This window comes from Somniosus microcephalus, chromosome 3, assembly GCF_052327205.1.
Source record: "Somniosus microcephalus isolate GS21.2 chromosome 3, FLI_Smic_1.0, whole genome shotgun sequence".
In the NCBI taxonomy this organism is placed as follows: domain Eukaryota; kingdom Metazoa; phylum Chordata; class Chondrichthyes; order Squaliformes; family Somniosidae; genus Somniosus; species Somniosus microcephalus.
In genome coordinates, this window is record NC_140989.1 from 297,113,054 (window position 1) to 297,130,547 (window position 17,494).

Consider the following 17,494-nt stretch of genomic DNA (forward strand, 5'->3'; position numbering starts at 1 on the left):
AGCCCTATTCCAGTTTAGAAGTTCCATTCTAGATTGTTCCTTGTTCCTCTCCATTGCTAATCTAAATCTTATGATACGATGATCATTCATACCTAAGTGTTCTCCCACAGACACTTGGTCGACCTGGCCCACCTCATTCCCCAGCACTAGATCCAGCAATGCCTCCTTCTTAGTTGGGCCAAGAACATATTGGTCAAGGAAATTCTCCTGAGCACATTTCAGAAATTCCTCCCCTCCTTTCCCTTTACCCTAGCATCATCCCAATCGAAATTTGGGTAATTAAAGTCCCTCAAATATCACCACTCTATAGCTCTTGCATATATCTGCGATTTCCCTGCCAATTTGCTCCTCTATCTCCCTCTCACTATTTGGAGGCCTATAGAATACCCCCAATAGCGTGATCATACCCTTTTTTCTCCTCAACTCTAACCAAATGACTTCTGTCCTTGTCCCCTCAAGAACATCCTCCCTTTCCAACACTACAATGTCTTCCTTAATCAGCACTGCCACCCCACCTACCTTTTCTCCTTCCCTATCTTTTCTGAACGCCTTGTACCCTTGAATATTAAGTGCCCAGTCCACACTGTTTTTAAGCCACATTACTGATTATTTTTAATATTCAAAAATTACATTGACTATTCTTGTCTATTAGCAATGCCAAAGATCAACACAGAAAATTTCAATTATACAAGGGTCAAAAACTCTAATGGAAAATTATTTAAGTGATTCCTGATGGAAATTTCTGAAAACTGTGGTAAATACCAGTGTCATAAAACAGCAAGTAACCAATGAAACAAGTATTTAACAAGTTCTTCAGTGTCAGCACCTTCCGCAAGCAAGAGCAATATAAATGTACAGTAGTTTTATTTGCACTAAAAGTTAGCACTATTGGCAGCTGTTAACTGATTTAATATTACTGATTTTCTGTGGGGGAACATTTCTGCAATAACATTGTTCCTTTGAAATTTTCATTAGTTTTGTTTTGAAAATGTATAACATTTTCAACATAACAGCCCGTAATTTGCAGTCAGCGGTGAAGCAAAGGCATTCGCCACTGGCCCTGAAGAAAGCTTCCCACAAAGATCTCGCAATCTCTGTGGTGAGAAGTTCGGCTTTTTTGACCTGCAATTGAGATCAGTGCAAGATAATGGGGAATCCCTAACGCGAGCTGCTGTGGCATTAACAAGCTGTCTAAGCAGCCAATCACAATGCAGAATTCTCACAGCCAGGGAACCAGGAAGTAAAGAAATTGCTTTTATTATGACTTTTAAAAAATGTTACAGAGAGTAACTCAAAGATTGGGGCTCTCACATAGGGAAATGGTAAACCTGAAATAAATATGAACAAACTTTTAGAAAATATAGTTATTTTTAAAGTTTCTTAAAAATTGTAATTTTATAATAATGCATAAATTTGACATTCCACAAAACTAAAATTAGTTTTTCAGGGCGATAATGTTTGTTTAGCAGTCAATACGCTGTTAAAACCCCAGTTACACCTAATCCAACAAGGTCTAACTTTTAATGGGGTATTTAACAGTGATATTACGGCAGAAAAGCCCAAGTTCTCATCAGTTTTACTGATTTCACTGATTTCTCTGATAACACTGATTGCTGGCTGTGGGGCGGGGGGTGGGCGGGGTGGGGTGGGGGTGCGGGGGGGGAGGCACAGTGCAGCAAGTGTTGGAGCAGTGAATGACTGACCGCAACTTCAGGATTTCCGTGTTATGATGTGAATGCGCTACATCCTGAAGTTGCGATCAGTTTCAAAGGGGTAATAACAGTGAACGCTATTCATTCGCTGTTGTTACCCACCACAAATTCCAGGTCAACGTTTTCCCTCAATTTTCTCCACTCTAATTGAAAGTGTTTACTACAATTTCTTGGACATCAGCAGCGAGTGCTATGATTGTACAATTTTTATATTATAGATATGTCATCCAAAAAGTGGGATGAGTCCTTATAAGTTTGCTGGTTGGAATCTCCATCAGTATTTAAAAAGAATTAATTAATTTCTACATCCCAAGGATTATTGACTGTATGTTAGGTATAGGTAGGATCTACTGTTGTTTCCGTGGGTAAAGACATAACTCGGACCAAGAAAGTCCTACTTTTGATCTTTGTTCATGATAAGTTAGCTGATTTCAACAAAGGTGACAGTGCATTTGGCCTCAGTGCCCATGGACTAACGTGGGTTTCCTCCGGGTGCTCCGGTTTCCTCCCACAGTCCAAAGATGTGCGGGTTAGGTTGATTGGCTATGATAAATTGACCCTTAGTGTTAGGGGGATTAAATACATGGGGTTACGGGGATAGGGTGGGATATGTGTTGGTGTAGGGGTTACGGGGATCGGGTGGGATATGTGTCGGTGCAGGCTCGATGGGCCGAAATGGCCTCTATCTGCACTGTGGGGTTTCTGTGATTCTGTGATTCTGAGTACAGTTGATATTGGTAATCCCTTACCTGTAGTGTAGACAGCTGTTTCCATGCCCCTGGATAGACAGAGTTCAGTTTAAGTTTGTTATTGCTCAAGAAGAGCTCCTTCAGTTTTGTCATTCCTGACAGTGCGCCATCAGTAATTGAATTAATTTCATTTTCCTTCAGCTTCAATACATGCAAATTCTTTGGCAGACCACTGGGCACTACATTTAGGTTGTTTCCAGAAAAATCCAAGGATTCAAGCAATCTCATTTTCCGGAATGCTTCCGGGTGGATTTTGGAACTCGTTAGTTTATTGTAACTCAAATTAAGCTCCGTCAAAAAGTATGTGTAAGCAAAATCATTTCTGGAAATTTCCGAGATCTGATTATGGAGAAGCATTAATGTCTTCACCCGTCGTGGTAAGCCACTTGGGATTCTTTCAAGCATATTATTGTAGAGGTGAAAGGTGTGGAGTTTTTTAAGCCCCTTGAATGCAAGTGGATGAATTGCTTTTGCCCTTATCTTGTTATTATGAAGCAAGAGGTATTCAAGATTTTTTATCTGCGTCAACCAGCTACCAGGTATTGATTTAATGGCATTTTTCTCCAAGTGTAAGAGGATAATATTTCGAGGTAACCCACTTGGTATCTGAGTCAGATTGTTGCTTGACAAATCCAGGTATTCCAAGCTTGACAGTTTCCTTAATTCAAGAACAGAGGTTATGTACAATTAAAAAAATAATTTACATTTTTCTACATATGCTACAGCAGCCTGGTCATTAGTAGAATGTGTACTCTCAACAGAATGACTTGAGGTTCAACTTAGTTGCAAAGCTGCATATCATTTAATTTTGCATGCCATCCTCTTGAGATGAGTTTCACCCATTCTTGACTGGCTTTGTATATGGAGTGCCTGAAGAAGTACCCAGCTTCACTATGGATAGAGAAGAATAACTGGAGTAGTTTTAGATGACTGGTACTTTAAGAATGCTCCATGGCGGGGGACAAGTAGCCGAGTGGTTAATGTACTGGACTATTGATTCAGGGATCTACTGACCCCATCCTAACTCGCACCAAGACCCGTTCACCCAGCACCCCTGTGCTCGCTGACCTACATTGGCTCCCGGAATGGCAATGCCTTGATTTAAAAATTCTCATCCTTGTTTTCAAATCCCTCCATGGCCTCACCCCTCCCTATCTCTGTAATCTCCTGCAGCCCTACGACCCTCCGAAATCTCTGCGCTCCTCCAATTCTGCCCTCTTGTGCATCCCTTTACCTAGGCCCTAAGCTGTGGGAATCCCTGCCTTAACCTCTCCGCCTCTCCTTTCTGCTTTAAGATGCTCCTTAAAATCTACCTCTTTGACCAAGCTTTTGGTCACCTGTCCTAGTATCTCTTTATGTGGCTCGGTGTCAAATTTTGCTTGATAACGCTCCTGTGAAGTGCCTTGGGACATTTTACTACATTAAAGGTGCTATATAAATGTAAGTTGTTTTTGTCATGAGTTCAAATCCCACCATAGCAAGTTGTGAAATTGAATTCAATGGGGGTGATTTTCATTCAGAAGTCAGGAAGGAGGCGGGACTACAACTTTCGGGGTTGTAGTTCCGCCTCCATCGAGATGCGGCCAATCCACGCGATTTTAACTTGATTGACCTTGTTGAGCCCGCCCAGTGGGCTCAGCAGGCCAATTAAGGGCCACCCGGCAACAGGTAATGTCACAGACTGAAATTTCATCTGTCAAGACGTTTTGACAGATGAAATATCAGCGTTTCACAGCTGTTTGAAGCTGTCAAACACTGACAGTCTTACTTCTAACCTGAGTCCTTCTACACAGACTCAGTTAGAAACCTCACCGGCACAGAAAGCTGCAGGCTGTCACTTTTGACAGATCGCAGCCATTCTGCTTTCTGTGCCGGTTAGATGATAGACTCCCGAAACCTAGAAGAAGGAAGGCTGTAAAGGTAAGTACAGGTAATTTAAACTTCTTTACACACTTTAGACACATCAAACACACTTACCTTTGCACTCATGCACACATCACTCACCTGAACACCGACATCTTGACCCCTCTAAGTCCTTCAACCCGACGGAGCCGTCGGAAATCCCACACTTCAAGCTTAAAAATAGGGATTAGGCTAAAAACTGCCTGTTAACTACCTGTTAACAGGCAGTTAATTGGCACTAATCCCTTCCCGCCTCAGGTAGGCGGGTCCCAGTGCGGGGCGGGTACCTGCTTCCTTTGAAACTTACATGGAGGCGGGTTGGGGGCTGGATGGTGTCGGGACCCCCGAATTCGGGACTTTAACCCCCGCACGCCTCCAATCCCAACTCCACGGGTCAATGAAAATCGACCCCAATAAATCTGATAAATTGTTGGCTGGCACCAGGAAAAATGACCATGAAAGCCATCCAAGAACACATTTTTTTAAAAATGGGTGCTGCTCAGCCAGCCCTTCCCTCACTTGGACCTGGGTTGAAATTAACGTCTTTGCTTTCTGTGTGAATTAAGTTGTGCCATTCTCAGGAGTTCTGTGGCCATTGCTCCAGCTGATTACTTGACAGCATAAAACGTAGAGTAAAAGCTCCCACCTGACAGATGATCACTTACCTCAGGCAGAAGCTGTCGCTCAGTCCATTTCCAGCACAGATTCTGCAGGCTGCAAGTCTTTCCAGCAAAGTCTCCATCCAGTGTCACCTCAATGGAAGAACTCCCTCACCAATGACAGAATGCTTCTGTCATCTGTACTTCACGTGCCATCTACCATCAACATGGGTGCTCTTTATACTGTCTCACCTTGGTCCTCAGAATCGGACCACAATGAGCCCCAACACCAGCAGCACCAACAACAACACCAATCTTCTCCGCAATCACCTGATGCTGCACAGGACAGAGGGCATCAGTACCCGAGCACATTGCTGCCCGGGAGGCCAGGGATGGCCTCATCATGGCCAGAGTTGGTTAACTTTATGCTGTACACCCATATGGCTGCCACATGATGTGCCAGGTTGGCACCAGCCCACACCAACACCATAAAGCATCCCTACAATGCCCAAGCCATTCCTTTCACACTCATCACCATTGCGGGAGGGGGGTTACCGTTACATCTCACCATTCACTGCAACTCACTAAGACACTTCCAAAAGTGCACACAAATCTGTCTAAGACTGGAATGTGTTGAAAATAAAGATTTTTATGTTTGACAGCACATTAACAGAAACTTTACATAAACATTGGATAAAACACCCAAGTGGCTACCCTTGTGTGTTGTTAGTTGGTATGACTGAGGGTGAGTGTGAGGGGTGCCTAGTGAGATGGGGAAGTGATAATGTAGATAGAGAGGGGTGGGTGGAGGTGCAAGGTAAGTTGGTGTGAGTAAGGATGTGCGGGAGTAGGGTAGGGAAGGCAGAGTAAAGTTGAATGTGGCTTTGTACTAACGTTTCCTGCTCTAATGAGATCATTGAAACGTTTGCAGCACTGCACCCAGGTCCTCCTGACCACATCGCTGCTTGTGACCTCCTCTGCAATTTCCAACCAGGCTGTCTTGGTCTCCTGGGGAGGTCTCTTACACCCATCGGAAGGGAAGAGGACCTCCCTGCGTGCTCGGATTCCCTCCATAAGCGTATGGAGGGAGTCATGGGAGAACCTGGGTGCAGCCCTCTGCCTCTGTGCAGTCATTGTCAATGTTTGCTGCACTCTAATGCTGTAGTGCACTGACAGCACTATGTTAGATTAAACTTCAAATCTAATGTGGCCATAGTTCCTTTAAAGATCCCGGCTGAAAACGTGTCATGAATTCGTCACCAGACCCGCTCCATCTAATTGGGCCGGGTAATGTGCTGGGTGGGCTTAGTAGGTCCCATTAAGTTAAGTTCATTTTCAACAGTGGGATGGAGCCAGCAACGGGGGTTACGACCCCCCCCATGGACACCGCCTGTGCCAGACCCGAAGGAGGCAAAATTCTAGCCTTGGAGTTAAGGCATCCGGTTTGGGCAGAGCAGTGCTTTGATTTAAGTCTGGCTATGCCTGACCTGGGTCTGTGGGAACTGAAAGTGGAAATTTGCAAAGAAATATCATACATCAGCATTAGGAATTTACAGAAATTTCTTTGTGGAAGACAGAGGGTGGAAACATTTGTATATTTTGAAAGTTGTAAAGAACACAAATTTGCAACTAAATTGATTTTATTCTGCTCAATGTCTGCTCAGCAGCTTTACCATGCAAGGTCCTTACCAAAATGTTTCGTTGTCCATTCCTTCATTGGTTATGTAATTGTGGTGAAGATACAGTTCTCGAAGATTTGAAAGATTATCAAAAGCTCCTTTAGGAATCTTTTCAAGTTTATTGTTCTGCAAACATTTCAATATAAAAGAGCGCAATGAGGTAAAGTTATTACATTGAACTTGAAATAATAGCTATTGCCTTTTTTTAAAATGATTTTCACGTACTTTTAAATGTAATCTGAATAGTTGCGTTGGCAAATTCTTAGGAACATACTTCAAGAAATTACTTGACATGATTAATATTCCAACACCATCAGATCCATTAAACATATGATCAGGTAATCCTGCATCTGTAAGCTTATTGTTATGGAGATAGATAGACCTATTAAGAGAGAGAAAAAAATAACAGTCAATAATTTTTTTTAAATGACTTAACATTATCAAATGTAATCAACAATTACAAAATCTAAAAATATAGGGTTATCATGAAAACCCTCAAAAAGAAAAAAATGGTAAGATTAATATTTAAGAATCTCTCAAATATATTTAAAGAGGAAATCCAGCTTGTAATAAATGCACTTTCTTCCACACCAGATGTGATTGTTTTTCTTTCATACATTGTATATTCTGGTTAGGATAACATCTGCATGGCTGATTTAATTGCCACAGGATCTTGGTTCATTGATAAAACAGCTATATCAATTTAAAAAGAATATCTCTATGACCCAAAATTCTGTGGATGGTTGTAGAGGCAACTAAGAACAGAAAACCTACATTTATGTAGCATGTCTTCTGGCAACGTGATTCGCAGCCAGTTAAATGTTGTTGAAGTGTTGTTGTTTTGTAGACAAACATGGCAGCCAATAGTATTTTACTATTGAAGCAGTTGTAATGTTAGCTGGTTTTACTGACCTTGGAGCTAGTTTTCCTCTCTTTTATTTTTTCCCCACTTTACTTCCTCCTCTCCTGAAGACACTGACTGTTAGGGGATGCTGGGACCCATAGAGCTAACTGACCTTTATCCTACACAAGCCTGGACAATGGCTATTGAAAGGCTAATGGACTGCGTGGCCATGAGAAGCACACTGGCTCCTGTCCTCACCCAATATCCACACGTAAACACTTTCTAGGAGGTGTCACTGAATAATGATTCAGAATAGGTGCAGGAGGCACTGAGGCCAATTACCCCAGCTGAGATTAGTTACTCAACTCAGGCTAGGGATCAAAGCTGGGGTATTCCTGGCATGTATAGCTCAATACTACATTTATAGATTATCATTTGTATTTTGTACTTTTAATATGATCATTCTGCATTATTCTGGATTGGTTACAACAATTCTAACTTACTGCCAGCTTGACATTGCCAACAAATATCTCCTCAGTTCGTAGATAAGTTAAGCTGTTGTGCATAAAACATAGAAATATAATTAAAAGAAAAGCATCCATTCTGGAGTGAAATATGCTTTGTTACCAGCTGGATTTTCCTGGTTCAGAATACACAATAAATTGTTTTTTCCCAAGAAAACGTCTAAATTTTACAATTTTTAAATAGCGAAACATTTCTGTTTAAAATGAGTGATATAACATTGAATAATAATGAGATTGTCATGATGGCTTGATTTACTATATAGCTCAGGTATCATACCTAATCTGATCTATTCCTTATTTTTATTCCCTCTACTCTTCCTGGGCCATCCTGTTGGTAAGGCTGAGAGGGCAGAAATGCCACTTGGACCCTTTTCTCTTCCAATACCCTGCAGGAGCAGCTGCTGGGAGGCACGTGAGAACTGGCCTCTAATCTTGTGGGGAAGCATCTGAACTCCATTGAGCACTTACCCACAACATGGTTAAGCATGAGAACTTTTAGAAGAGAATCAAACCTGTGCCCACTACTCATTGGTGCTGCTCATTGAGCTATGCCCTGCTATCAAATCTTTAACAATGCTTCAACATTACACTGGGGCCTTTTAAGTCTGTAACCTGGAAAATATCGGTGATGCTGGTGGACACATTCATATGACATTCCTCTGTCCATTATTTTAATGCATGTCTTAACCTCTGTATTTTAAATGAGTGGATGCTACTGCTAAAAAACAACAGAGGGATATAATACAGTATGTTAAGTATTTATTCATCCATCTTGCAACAGGCATTTCTAGGCTAGAGTCAATTAAAAGGCCACATTTGTGAACTATTTTATAACATAGCCCTAGATTGAGAGTTCTCTTATGTTTTGCCTCTGATAGAGTAGGTAATGTCTGCAAAATTATAGGACCCTTGAAGGAAATTAATATATGTGACCTTCTGCTTGACTTAATGGTTACCTCTGGCCTGACCAAAAGTAACTGCTGCTAATTGGACAGTGAGTGCAATTAACTATCACAGCACATTAGTGAATTGCACAATGAAAAAGGTCGCAGAAAAATGGACAGTATCACAGAATACAATCTCCCAAATGCAGGTAAACATCCTTTTGTATAATAAGATAGGGTATTAGTTGGGGGAAATGGGTAAAATTAGTGAATGCGATCTCCAAAACAATTATAAAAATCCTAGAATCCCATGCAATAAACAGGGAATTTGACATATTCAGTCCTGTAAATCAACAACTCTGATTATAATCTTTCTCACAAAGAAATCCCCCAATAGGGTTTTCATGCAGTGGATAGGAAGATTCCTCCTAGGTTTCCTACAGGTTTTATTTAGAGATAAGATAAAAGAGGTAAGTGCTTGGAGTGATGCCTACGGATCCCCTGACATAATTTAAGCCCTTTGGCTAGGCTCCCGAAAATGTCTCAGTGGGGAATGCACTATCTGGTATGACATTGAGCCACACAGACCAGGATGATCCCTGCTGAAGTAGCTGATCTTGGCCAGGGCAGCAGTTGGGACAGTGAAGTTGGCTGAAGTGCTAAGGGGATAAAAAAAAGTTACCCAAGTCTCCAGATCACTGGGTAGTGACCCCTGCTAAAGAGTGCACTGATGTGAGCAGGGTTGGGCTCAGCTCTGGCATTCTCCATGGTCAAATACTCTGCTGGTGCTGTCTTGAAGAATGTCCACTTGAGCAAGGGCTGATGGCACTGGTGGAACTGCACCCCTGCACAAGTCAGTACCTCTGGGAGAAAACTGGGGGGAAATGCTTTCTGCTTAGGGCGATGGTGATGGAGACTCTTTACACCAATCAACTTTAATATCCTCTGATTTGTTTGTGTGATATAAATATGTATTAGTTCACATGACAAATCATACCTTAGATTTGGCTTCTGCCCAAAAGTGAGGGGATAGATCTTTGTAAGGTAATTTGCAGCAACATCTGCACTAACCAAGGTTTTCGGCAGGTATTTTGGAGCAACTGTAAGCTGAAAAATATACAATAGCCAGTCAGTAGATCACTGACCTGTCTGGTTAAATTAAAGGAATCAGTCAAACTCAATTCTGGGTCATACACCACTGACACAAACATGCTTCTTGATTACTGGCCAACTGCGTGGGCAAGTCCGTTGTCATGCAAGTAAATTAGCCATGTATCATTGTGATGCAACATTTGCTTATTTTGCTTGTGAAAGCAGAGTTTTAACTGTTATGGTTTTCCCTTTGTAAACCAAACTAAGATGTCCATTAAATTAGAACAATTATTGGAGGTGTTAAAATTATGTTATAGGCACTCAAAATTTCTTTTATGTTTAAAAATAAATTCTCACTAACGTTCTCTTATGCCCTCCTCTCCTGAAGACCTTGCTGTGGGTATGGCTCCATTGGTGCCAGGCACCCTCTGGTACCTTGCCACATAACCATTATTCATGTGTGAACTTTTAGGGGGTTATTTTTGTTAAGTCTGTGTGTTCTAGTTGTAATTACTAACACAGACTACAAGATTAAAGTTCAACAGGTCCTTACTGGTTGGAGGTCAGGACTATACTAAATACAATATTACTACACAGTGCTTATATACCGGTGGTCACCACCGGTATTACGTATACAGCAGCCAGAGAAAGTAGTACATCTCTTAAGGTGGAACAGGCTTAAGTTCTCTTAAGGTGGAACAGGTTACATACACCACAATCCTCCCTTTTTAGCTTAACAGTCATATCCCCATTTAACATAACATAATAACATATATAACTTCAGGTATAAACAGTTCAAAGGTTCAGTCTCTCAGGAGGCCTTCTGATTCGGTTTGGATAACGCCTTTCAGTGGTCTCTGATTCCTGTTGCTGAGGTGACTCCTCTAGTTGGTCTCCCATGCATTGGGTGTTATCATCATCAGGTACATTCCCTGCCGAGGTAGATGCTTCAGGTTCATTAACGTCTTCCACAGTTGTCTCTGTCGCAACCATGGGTTCGACCCTTGCTCTCGATTCTACCAGTTGATCCGCATGACGCCTTATCACATTGTTACCAATATCTACTGTGTACATCAGAGGTCCTTGTCTGGCCTGAATTGTTCCGGACTGCCATTTTTCGTTTCCATAGCCCCTTGCCAACACTGGTTGTCCTACGTCGAAACTTCGAGTGGTCTTGTTATTAATATGCCGGAACTGTTTGTTTTCCACTTCCCTCCGCACATTTGGTTTTAACAAGTCCAACCTGGACCGCAACCTCCGGTTATAAAACATCATGGCAGGACTTTGGTTAGTCACTGCATGAGCGGCGTTTCGATATGCCATTAGGAAATTGTCCACCTTGTGCTGTAGTGGAATCTGATCATCGTTCATGGCCTTTATTGCCTTTTTGAATGTTTGGACAAATCTCTCGGCCAACCCGTTTGTCGCCGGATGATATGGGGCAGAGGTATAATGTTTCACCCCATTCTTCTTTAAGAATTTTTGGAATTCTTCCGACACGAACTGTGGTCCGTTGTCCGAACAGATCTGTTCTGGCAATCCATTCCTTGCGAATATTGTTCTTAACACCGCAATTGTATTTTCTGAAGTAGTGGTATTCATCTTGATCACTTCTGGCCATTTGGAATGTGCGTCCACCACAATTAGGAACATGGAGTCCATGAATGGACCAGCAAAGGCAATATGTACGCGTTGCCATGGGGCTGAAGGCCATTCCCATGGGTGTAGTGGTGCAATCGGAGGTGCATTTTGCACTTTTTGGCACCCAGCGCAGCTTTTCGTCAACTCCTCTATCTGTTGGTCAATACCCGGCCACCATACATAAGCCCTAGCAAGACTTTTCATCTTAACTCCCCCCAGATGACCTTCATGCAGTTCTTTTAGAAATCTTTCCATTAACTTGGGAGGAATAATCACTCTTGTCCCGTACATCAAAGTACCATGGCAGACGGACAGCTGGTCTCGCCGTGCCGAGAATACCGGTAACAGAGGATCACCACGTGTTGGCCATCCTTTCACTGTCACCTCGTAGACTCTGGACAGTGTCGGGTCATTCCTGGTTTCCCTTTCAATACTTGCATTGGTGACTGGTAAACACTCAATGATGGTCGAATGAAATAACTCAACAGGGTCAACTTTCGTCGTTTCTTCTTCTTCAGGTAGTGGCAGGCGCGACAGCCCATCAGCATTGCCATGCTGCTTCGTACCTTTGAATTCTATTTGATATTGATGTGCCCCTAGGAAAAGGGACCATCTCTGGAGATGCTGTGCTGTCATCACTGAAACACCCTTCTTAGGGTTAAAAATGGATACCAACGGCTGATGGTCTGTCAGAAGTGTGAATTTTTGGCCCTGCAGGTAATGATTAAACTTCTTCACTCCCCATACAAGGCTGAGAGCCTCCCTATCGATCTGCGCATAGTTGCGCTCAGCGGAGGTCAATGATCTGGATGCAAACGTGACTGGCCTTTCCGTGCCATTTGGCAACTTGTGTGAGAGTACTGCCCCAATACCATATGGAGAAGCATCACAAGCCAACCGAATAGGCAGTGTCGGGTTGAAGTGAGCCAACACTTCCTCTGAGGTGATCAATTCTTTGCTTTTGCGAAATGCCTTCTTACAGTTTTCGCTCCATTCCCATGGTACCCCCTTCTGTAAAAGAGCATTTAGCGGGTGCAGTACCGTGGATAGATTTGGTAGAAATTTATGGTAATAGTTAATCAATCCTAGAAACGACCTCAACTGAGAGACATTATCCGGAGCGGGAGCCTTTACAACTGCCTCTATCTTGTCAGGAGACTTATGAAGCCCCTCCTGGTCAATGACATGACCACAGTACGAGATCCGCTTCTGGAAGAACTCACATTTCTGCCGATTAACTCTAAGTCCATACTCTTTCAGTTTGTTGAGCACCAGTTCCAAGTTTGCGAGGTGTTCTTCATCACCATCACCTGTAATCAGAATATCGTCCAGGTAACATTGTGTGCCTGGAATTCCCTGTAATACCTGCTCCATGGCCCTCTGCCAAATTGCTGGAGCCGATGCCACTCCAAAAACCAGCCTATTGTACCGGTACAAACCTCGATGCGTGTTGATCGTGAGGTATTGGCATGACTCTTCTTCAACCTCCATCTGCAAGTACGCCTGCGCCAGGTCTATCTTGGTGAAGTGTTTCCCGCCAGACAACGAAGCAAAAATATCCTCAATCCGCAGAAGCGGATACTGCACCGTGTGAAGCACCGGATTAACGGTGATTTTGAAATCTCCACAGATGCGAACCTTCCCTGGTTCTCCTGGCTTGTTGCTCGAAGGACGTTTCATAACGGAACAATGGGCGTAGCCCACTCACTCCAATCTACCTTAGACAGTACACCTGAACGTTCTAGCGCTTCCAGTTCCGCTTCTACAGTAGGTCGTATTGCATAGGGTACCGGTCTGGCTTTAAAAAATTTTGGGTGTGCATGTTCATCAATCTTGATGTTTGCCGTAATTCCTCTCAGTGTTCCCAGTCCCTGCTGGAACACCTCTTTAGCATCATCCAATATTTTGGACAATCGTTTAGGTTTGACATCTGTTTCCCCGGAATCTACCGTTAGTGCCTTCAAGGAGTGCCAGTCCATATTCATTTTCCTAATCCACTCCTGTCCCAGTAGTGGTGGACCTCCTTCAGGTAGCACATATAAGTCCATTACTTGGCTTTCTTCGCCCTTGTGGACCACTTTTACCTCTATCTTTCCGATGGGGTACACTCTTTGCCCCGTGTATGTTTTCAATATAATCTCCATATCCCGTAGGGGAATATGTTGGAATAACCTTTTGTAATCTTTCTTATTCATGACCGTCAATGCCGATCCAGTGTCCAATTCCATCTTTACTTGGACTCCTGCTATCTGAAGGGTGACCCAAATTGTCTGGAGATCTGCATCCTTACCAACGTTGTGTACTCTTAAGCTACCCAGTTCATTACTGCTAGCGTCTGAATCTGACTTCTGTTCGGTCGAACTGTTCTTTGTCACCTTGTGTACCTTTATGTATTTTCCTTGCAGTGACTTTTTGTTGCTGGACTTCTTTCCTGACCGGCATACTTTAGCTATGTGGCCAAGCCTACCACACGTTCTGCATTCTTGGTTTTTAAACCAACACTGGTTCTGATCGTGCGTTGTCTTTCCACAACGATAACATTTTACAGTACTCAAACCCAATTTATTTGTACTGAGTTCCGGTGACCGTAGCTGCATTACTGCCGTGCCTCTCGCTGCAGCTTCGTGTGCTGCTGCCATAGTGACCGCTTTCTCAAGCGTCAGCTCATTCTCCTCGAGCAGTCGCTTTTGTGTATCTTCTTTTAATAAACCACACACAAATTTATCTCGTAGCGCCTCTGTCAGTCTCGTTCCAAACTGACAGTACTTTGCTAGCTTACGCAATTCCATTAAATATTCAGCATTGCTTTCATCCTTCAGCTGCCTTCTGCTGTAAAATTTAAATCGTTCCGCTAGCATCAGCGGCGTGGGGTTTAGATGATTTTTCAGGACAGTAACAATCTCCTCGAACGTCTTATCCGCCGGTTCGTCTGGTGATAAAAGGTGTTTCAATTGCCCGTATGTCTTCGCACCCATTAAGTTTAATAATGTTAGTGCTTTCTCTTCATCTGGGATTTTATTTGCTTTACAATAATTTTGTATGCGTTCGACATACATGGCCCAATCTTCGATGTCGCTATCAAAGGTATTAATGTTCCCATGTTTAGGCATCGTTGCAATTTAATTTATTTTAATTTTTATCCAAGATGGCGGCTTCCCGCTCTTGTCTTCATCCTCCGCCTACAAAATGGCAGTTTTCCCGTGCTTGGCGGTCTTCACCCGTCCCCCGACACTGTCTCCGCTTCACCGCGGCTCTCGCGCCTTCAGTTGCCCCAGACGCTGCGCCTTTTTAGCCCGAATGCGGCCCGGCCCTTATCACCAGCCGCGATCGATGTCCCCGCGCTGTGCCTTTCGGCCCGAATGCGGCCCGGCCCTTATCTCCGGTCGCGATCGATCTCACCGCCCTTATTCCTCCGTCTTCCCTCCCCGTCTGTACAGCCAACGCGGCCGACTTTCTGGTCGCGTCGCTGCCCGGCTTACCCACCACCGAGGTAGAAAGAAGATAGCTGACAGCCGCTGATGGAGGCTTCGAGTTCAGGATGTCTTCTGCACTCTGGTTTCTCGATGTCTGCCGCGCGACGTGTCTTCCAGCAGGGTGATGAGGGTGGAAGCCTCTCTTCGACGTCCGTTCTGTGGACGAAGCCGCCGTGGATATAAACTGCCGCAGGGTAAGAATCGGACTCGTCGCCACTGTTAAGTCTGTGTGTTCTAGTTGTAATTACTAACACAGACTACAGGATTAAAGTTCAACAGGTCTTTACTGGTTGGAGGTCAGGACTATACTAAATACAATATTACTACACAGTGCTTATATACCGGTGGTCACCACCGGTATTACGTATACAGCAGCCAGAGAAAGTAGTACATCTCTTAAGGTGGAACAGGCTTAAGTTCTCTTAAGGTGGAACAGGTTACATACGCCACAATTTTAACCTAACCCAACCAGCGGGAAACTGACGGGATCAGATCGACTGCCCGTTTTACACTCCGCCCGATTTCACTTTCCATTGACTTCAATGAAAAATAAAAATCGGGCACGGTGTGAAACAGACAGCCAATCAGATCCCGTTGATTTCCCCCCAGGCGGGATAGGTTAAAATGACTCCTTCAATCCTGAGTGTGAGCAGACATTTGACTAGTGGAGTGGAACCACGGCCAAGTCTCATCCTGTCTTCACCCAACATCCACATGTGCAGTCCTAGCATAATCACTAGATAGTGCTCAGGAATAGGAATCCTAGCTAATCCCTCCCTAAGGATCGCTATTGCGCCCCTACTACCACCTCGACTGGGATAAACCAACTCATCATTAGGGATCAAACTTAGCACTTTCCTGGTCTGTATGGCTCGGATGTGAACATCTTTTATCAGACGTTCCAGATCTGAGATAGCATAGCCAGCTGCAGCGTAAAGCTCCATTTTTTACTAATAGGATAAAAATGGTCACAAAATTATACATTCTCCCCCATGATTTTCCATCTTTTAATTTTATTTGACTGAAAATCAGAGGCTGGGAATATGCAATTCATGATATGTGCTCCTGGAGAGTGGTAGGAGCACAGAAGTGGAATTTCTACTCCAATGTGCCTTAACCCCACCTCACTAGAGCACCAACTACTAAACCAGTGTTCATTGTTCCATTCTGAAATCAGCCATTTTGAAAGCTTCTGCATGAAATTGCAAATTTAGGAGCAGCTTTAGGCTATGCACCCATGGCCAATAGGAACTGGGTTAAGACTTGGCGAGCTTATTTCATACTGGACCCTCAGAGCCAACAGACGCAAGAGTCTTTCACCCTATTAGTCTGGACTGGATTTGAGCCCAAGCCCTCGAGGTGAAAGCACAAATGTACTAACTTAGCACCTATTTTGTGATTCCTCAAGTAAAAAATGAAGTTTAAATTTAGCTGGGTAACAACTTATTTCTTTTTGATCTACAAATAACTACCTCCTAACAGGATGAATACAGCTGTCAAGGGGTCCTGTGTTGATTTTTTAGAGAGCCACGGCACCAAAAATGATTAGGAGCATTCTATCCTTCTGATGGTCAGTACTTTCAGACTTCATCTCCGCTCTGTATATTGAACAGCCATCTACATGGTAAAAGATTACATATGCTTTCTGGGAATTTTCCTGCAGTATTCCTGTAAACTATTAGATTATATGTGTTTGGAAATGTTTTAAATGTATATACAATGGACCTGATTTTAATTAAATAGAATCATAGAATGGTTACAGCTCAGAAGGAGGCCATTTGGCCCGTCGAGCCTGTGCCGGCTCTCTGCAAGAACACTTCAGCTAGTCCCACTCCCCCGCTCTTTCCCCGTAGCCCTGCAATTTGTTTACCTTCAGGTACTTATCCAATTCCCTTTTGAAAGCTGTGATTGAGTCTGCCTCCACCACCCTTTCAGGCATTGCATTCCAGATCCGAACCACTCGCTGCGTAAAAAAGTTTTTCCTCATGTTGCCTTTGGTTCTTTTGCCAATTACCTTAAATCTGTGTCCTCTGGTTCTCGACCCTTCTGCCAATAGACCTGGATTTTGCAGTAGAAATAACGGTGAGGCTATCAGCGCTCACTGTCACTAAAGAGTAAATTGGACAGCAACTTCCGGCGCCCGCACATGCGCAGTTAAACACGGAAATCAGGAAATTGCTGTCTAAGTTGTCCTGCTTCTCCAGAAGTTTCGTTATAACAGTATCTCACCGAGATACTCAGCATACAAATAGATGGTAGGGCGTGAAGTTGTGGTACTTACTCACTATATACCTGCTAAACACGCTATAAAATGTTAGGGCTTGTCCATTCACGAGTAAGTGAATTTTTAATGGTGTGATAAGCCTTAATTACTGCCAAACAACCTACCTGGCAC

At 43.3% G+C, this 17,494-nt stretch overlaps 1 protein-coding gene across 2 annotated transcripts in view; it reads right to left on the reverse strand.

Moving 5' to 3' along the window:
• The window catches only part of podn (podocan), a 110,068-nt gene that overhangs the window by 21,051 nt on the left and 71,523 nt on the right, over positions 1-17,494 (reverse strand). For both annotated transcript variants that reach the window (XM_085982810.1, XM_085982809.1), the window contains exons 5-8: positions 9,891-10,000; positions 6,867-7,023; positions 6,652-6,767; positions 2,462-3,119 (exon numbers count right to left, since the gene is read on the reverse strand). In XM_085982810.1, coding sequence (XP_085838936.1) covers positions 2,462-3,119; positions 6,652-6,767; positions 6,867-7,023; positions 9,891-10,000 — 1,041 coding nt within the window. The remainder of the gene's footprint in view (positions 1-2,461; positions 3,120-6,651; positions 6,768-6,866; positions 7,024-9,890; positions 10,001-17,494) is intronic.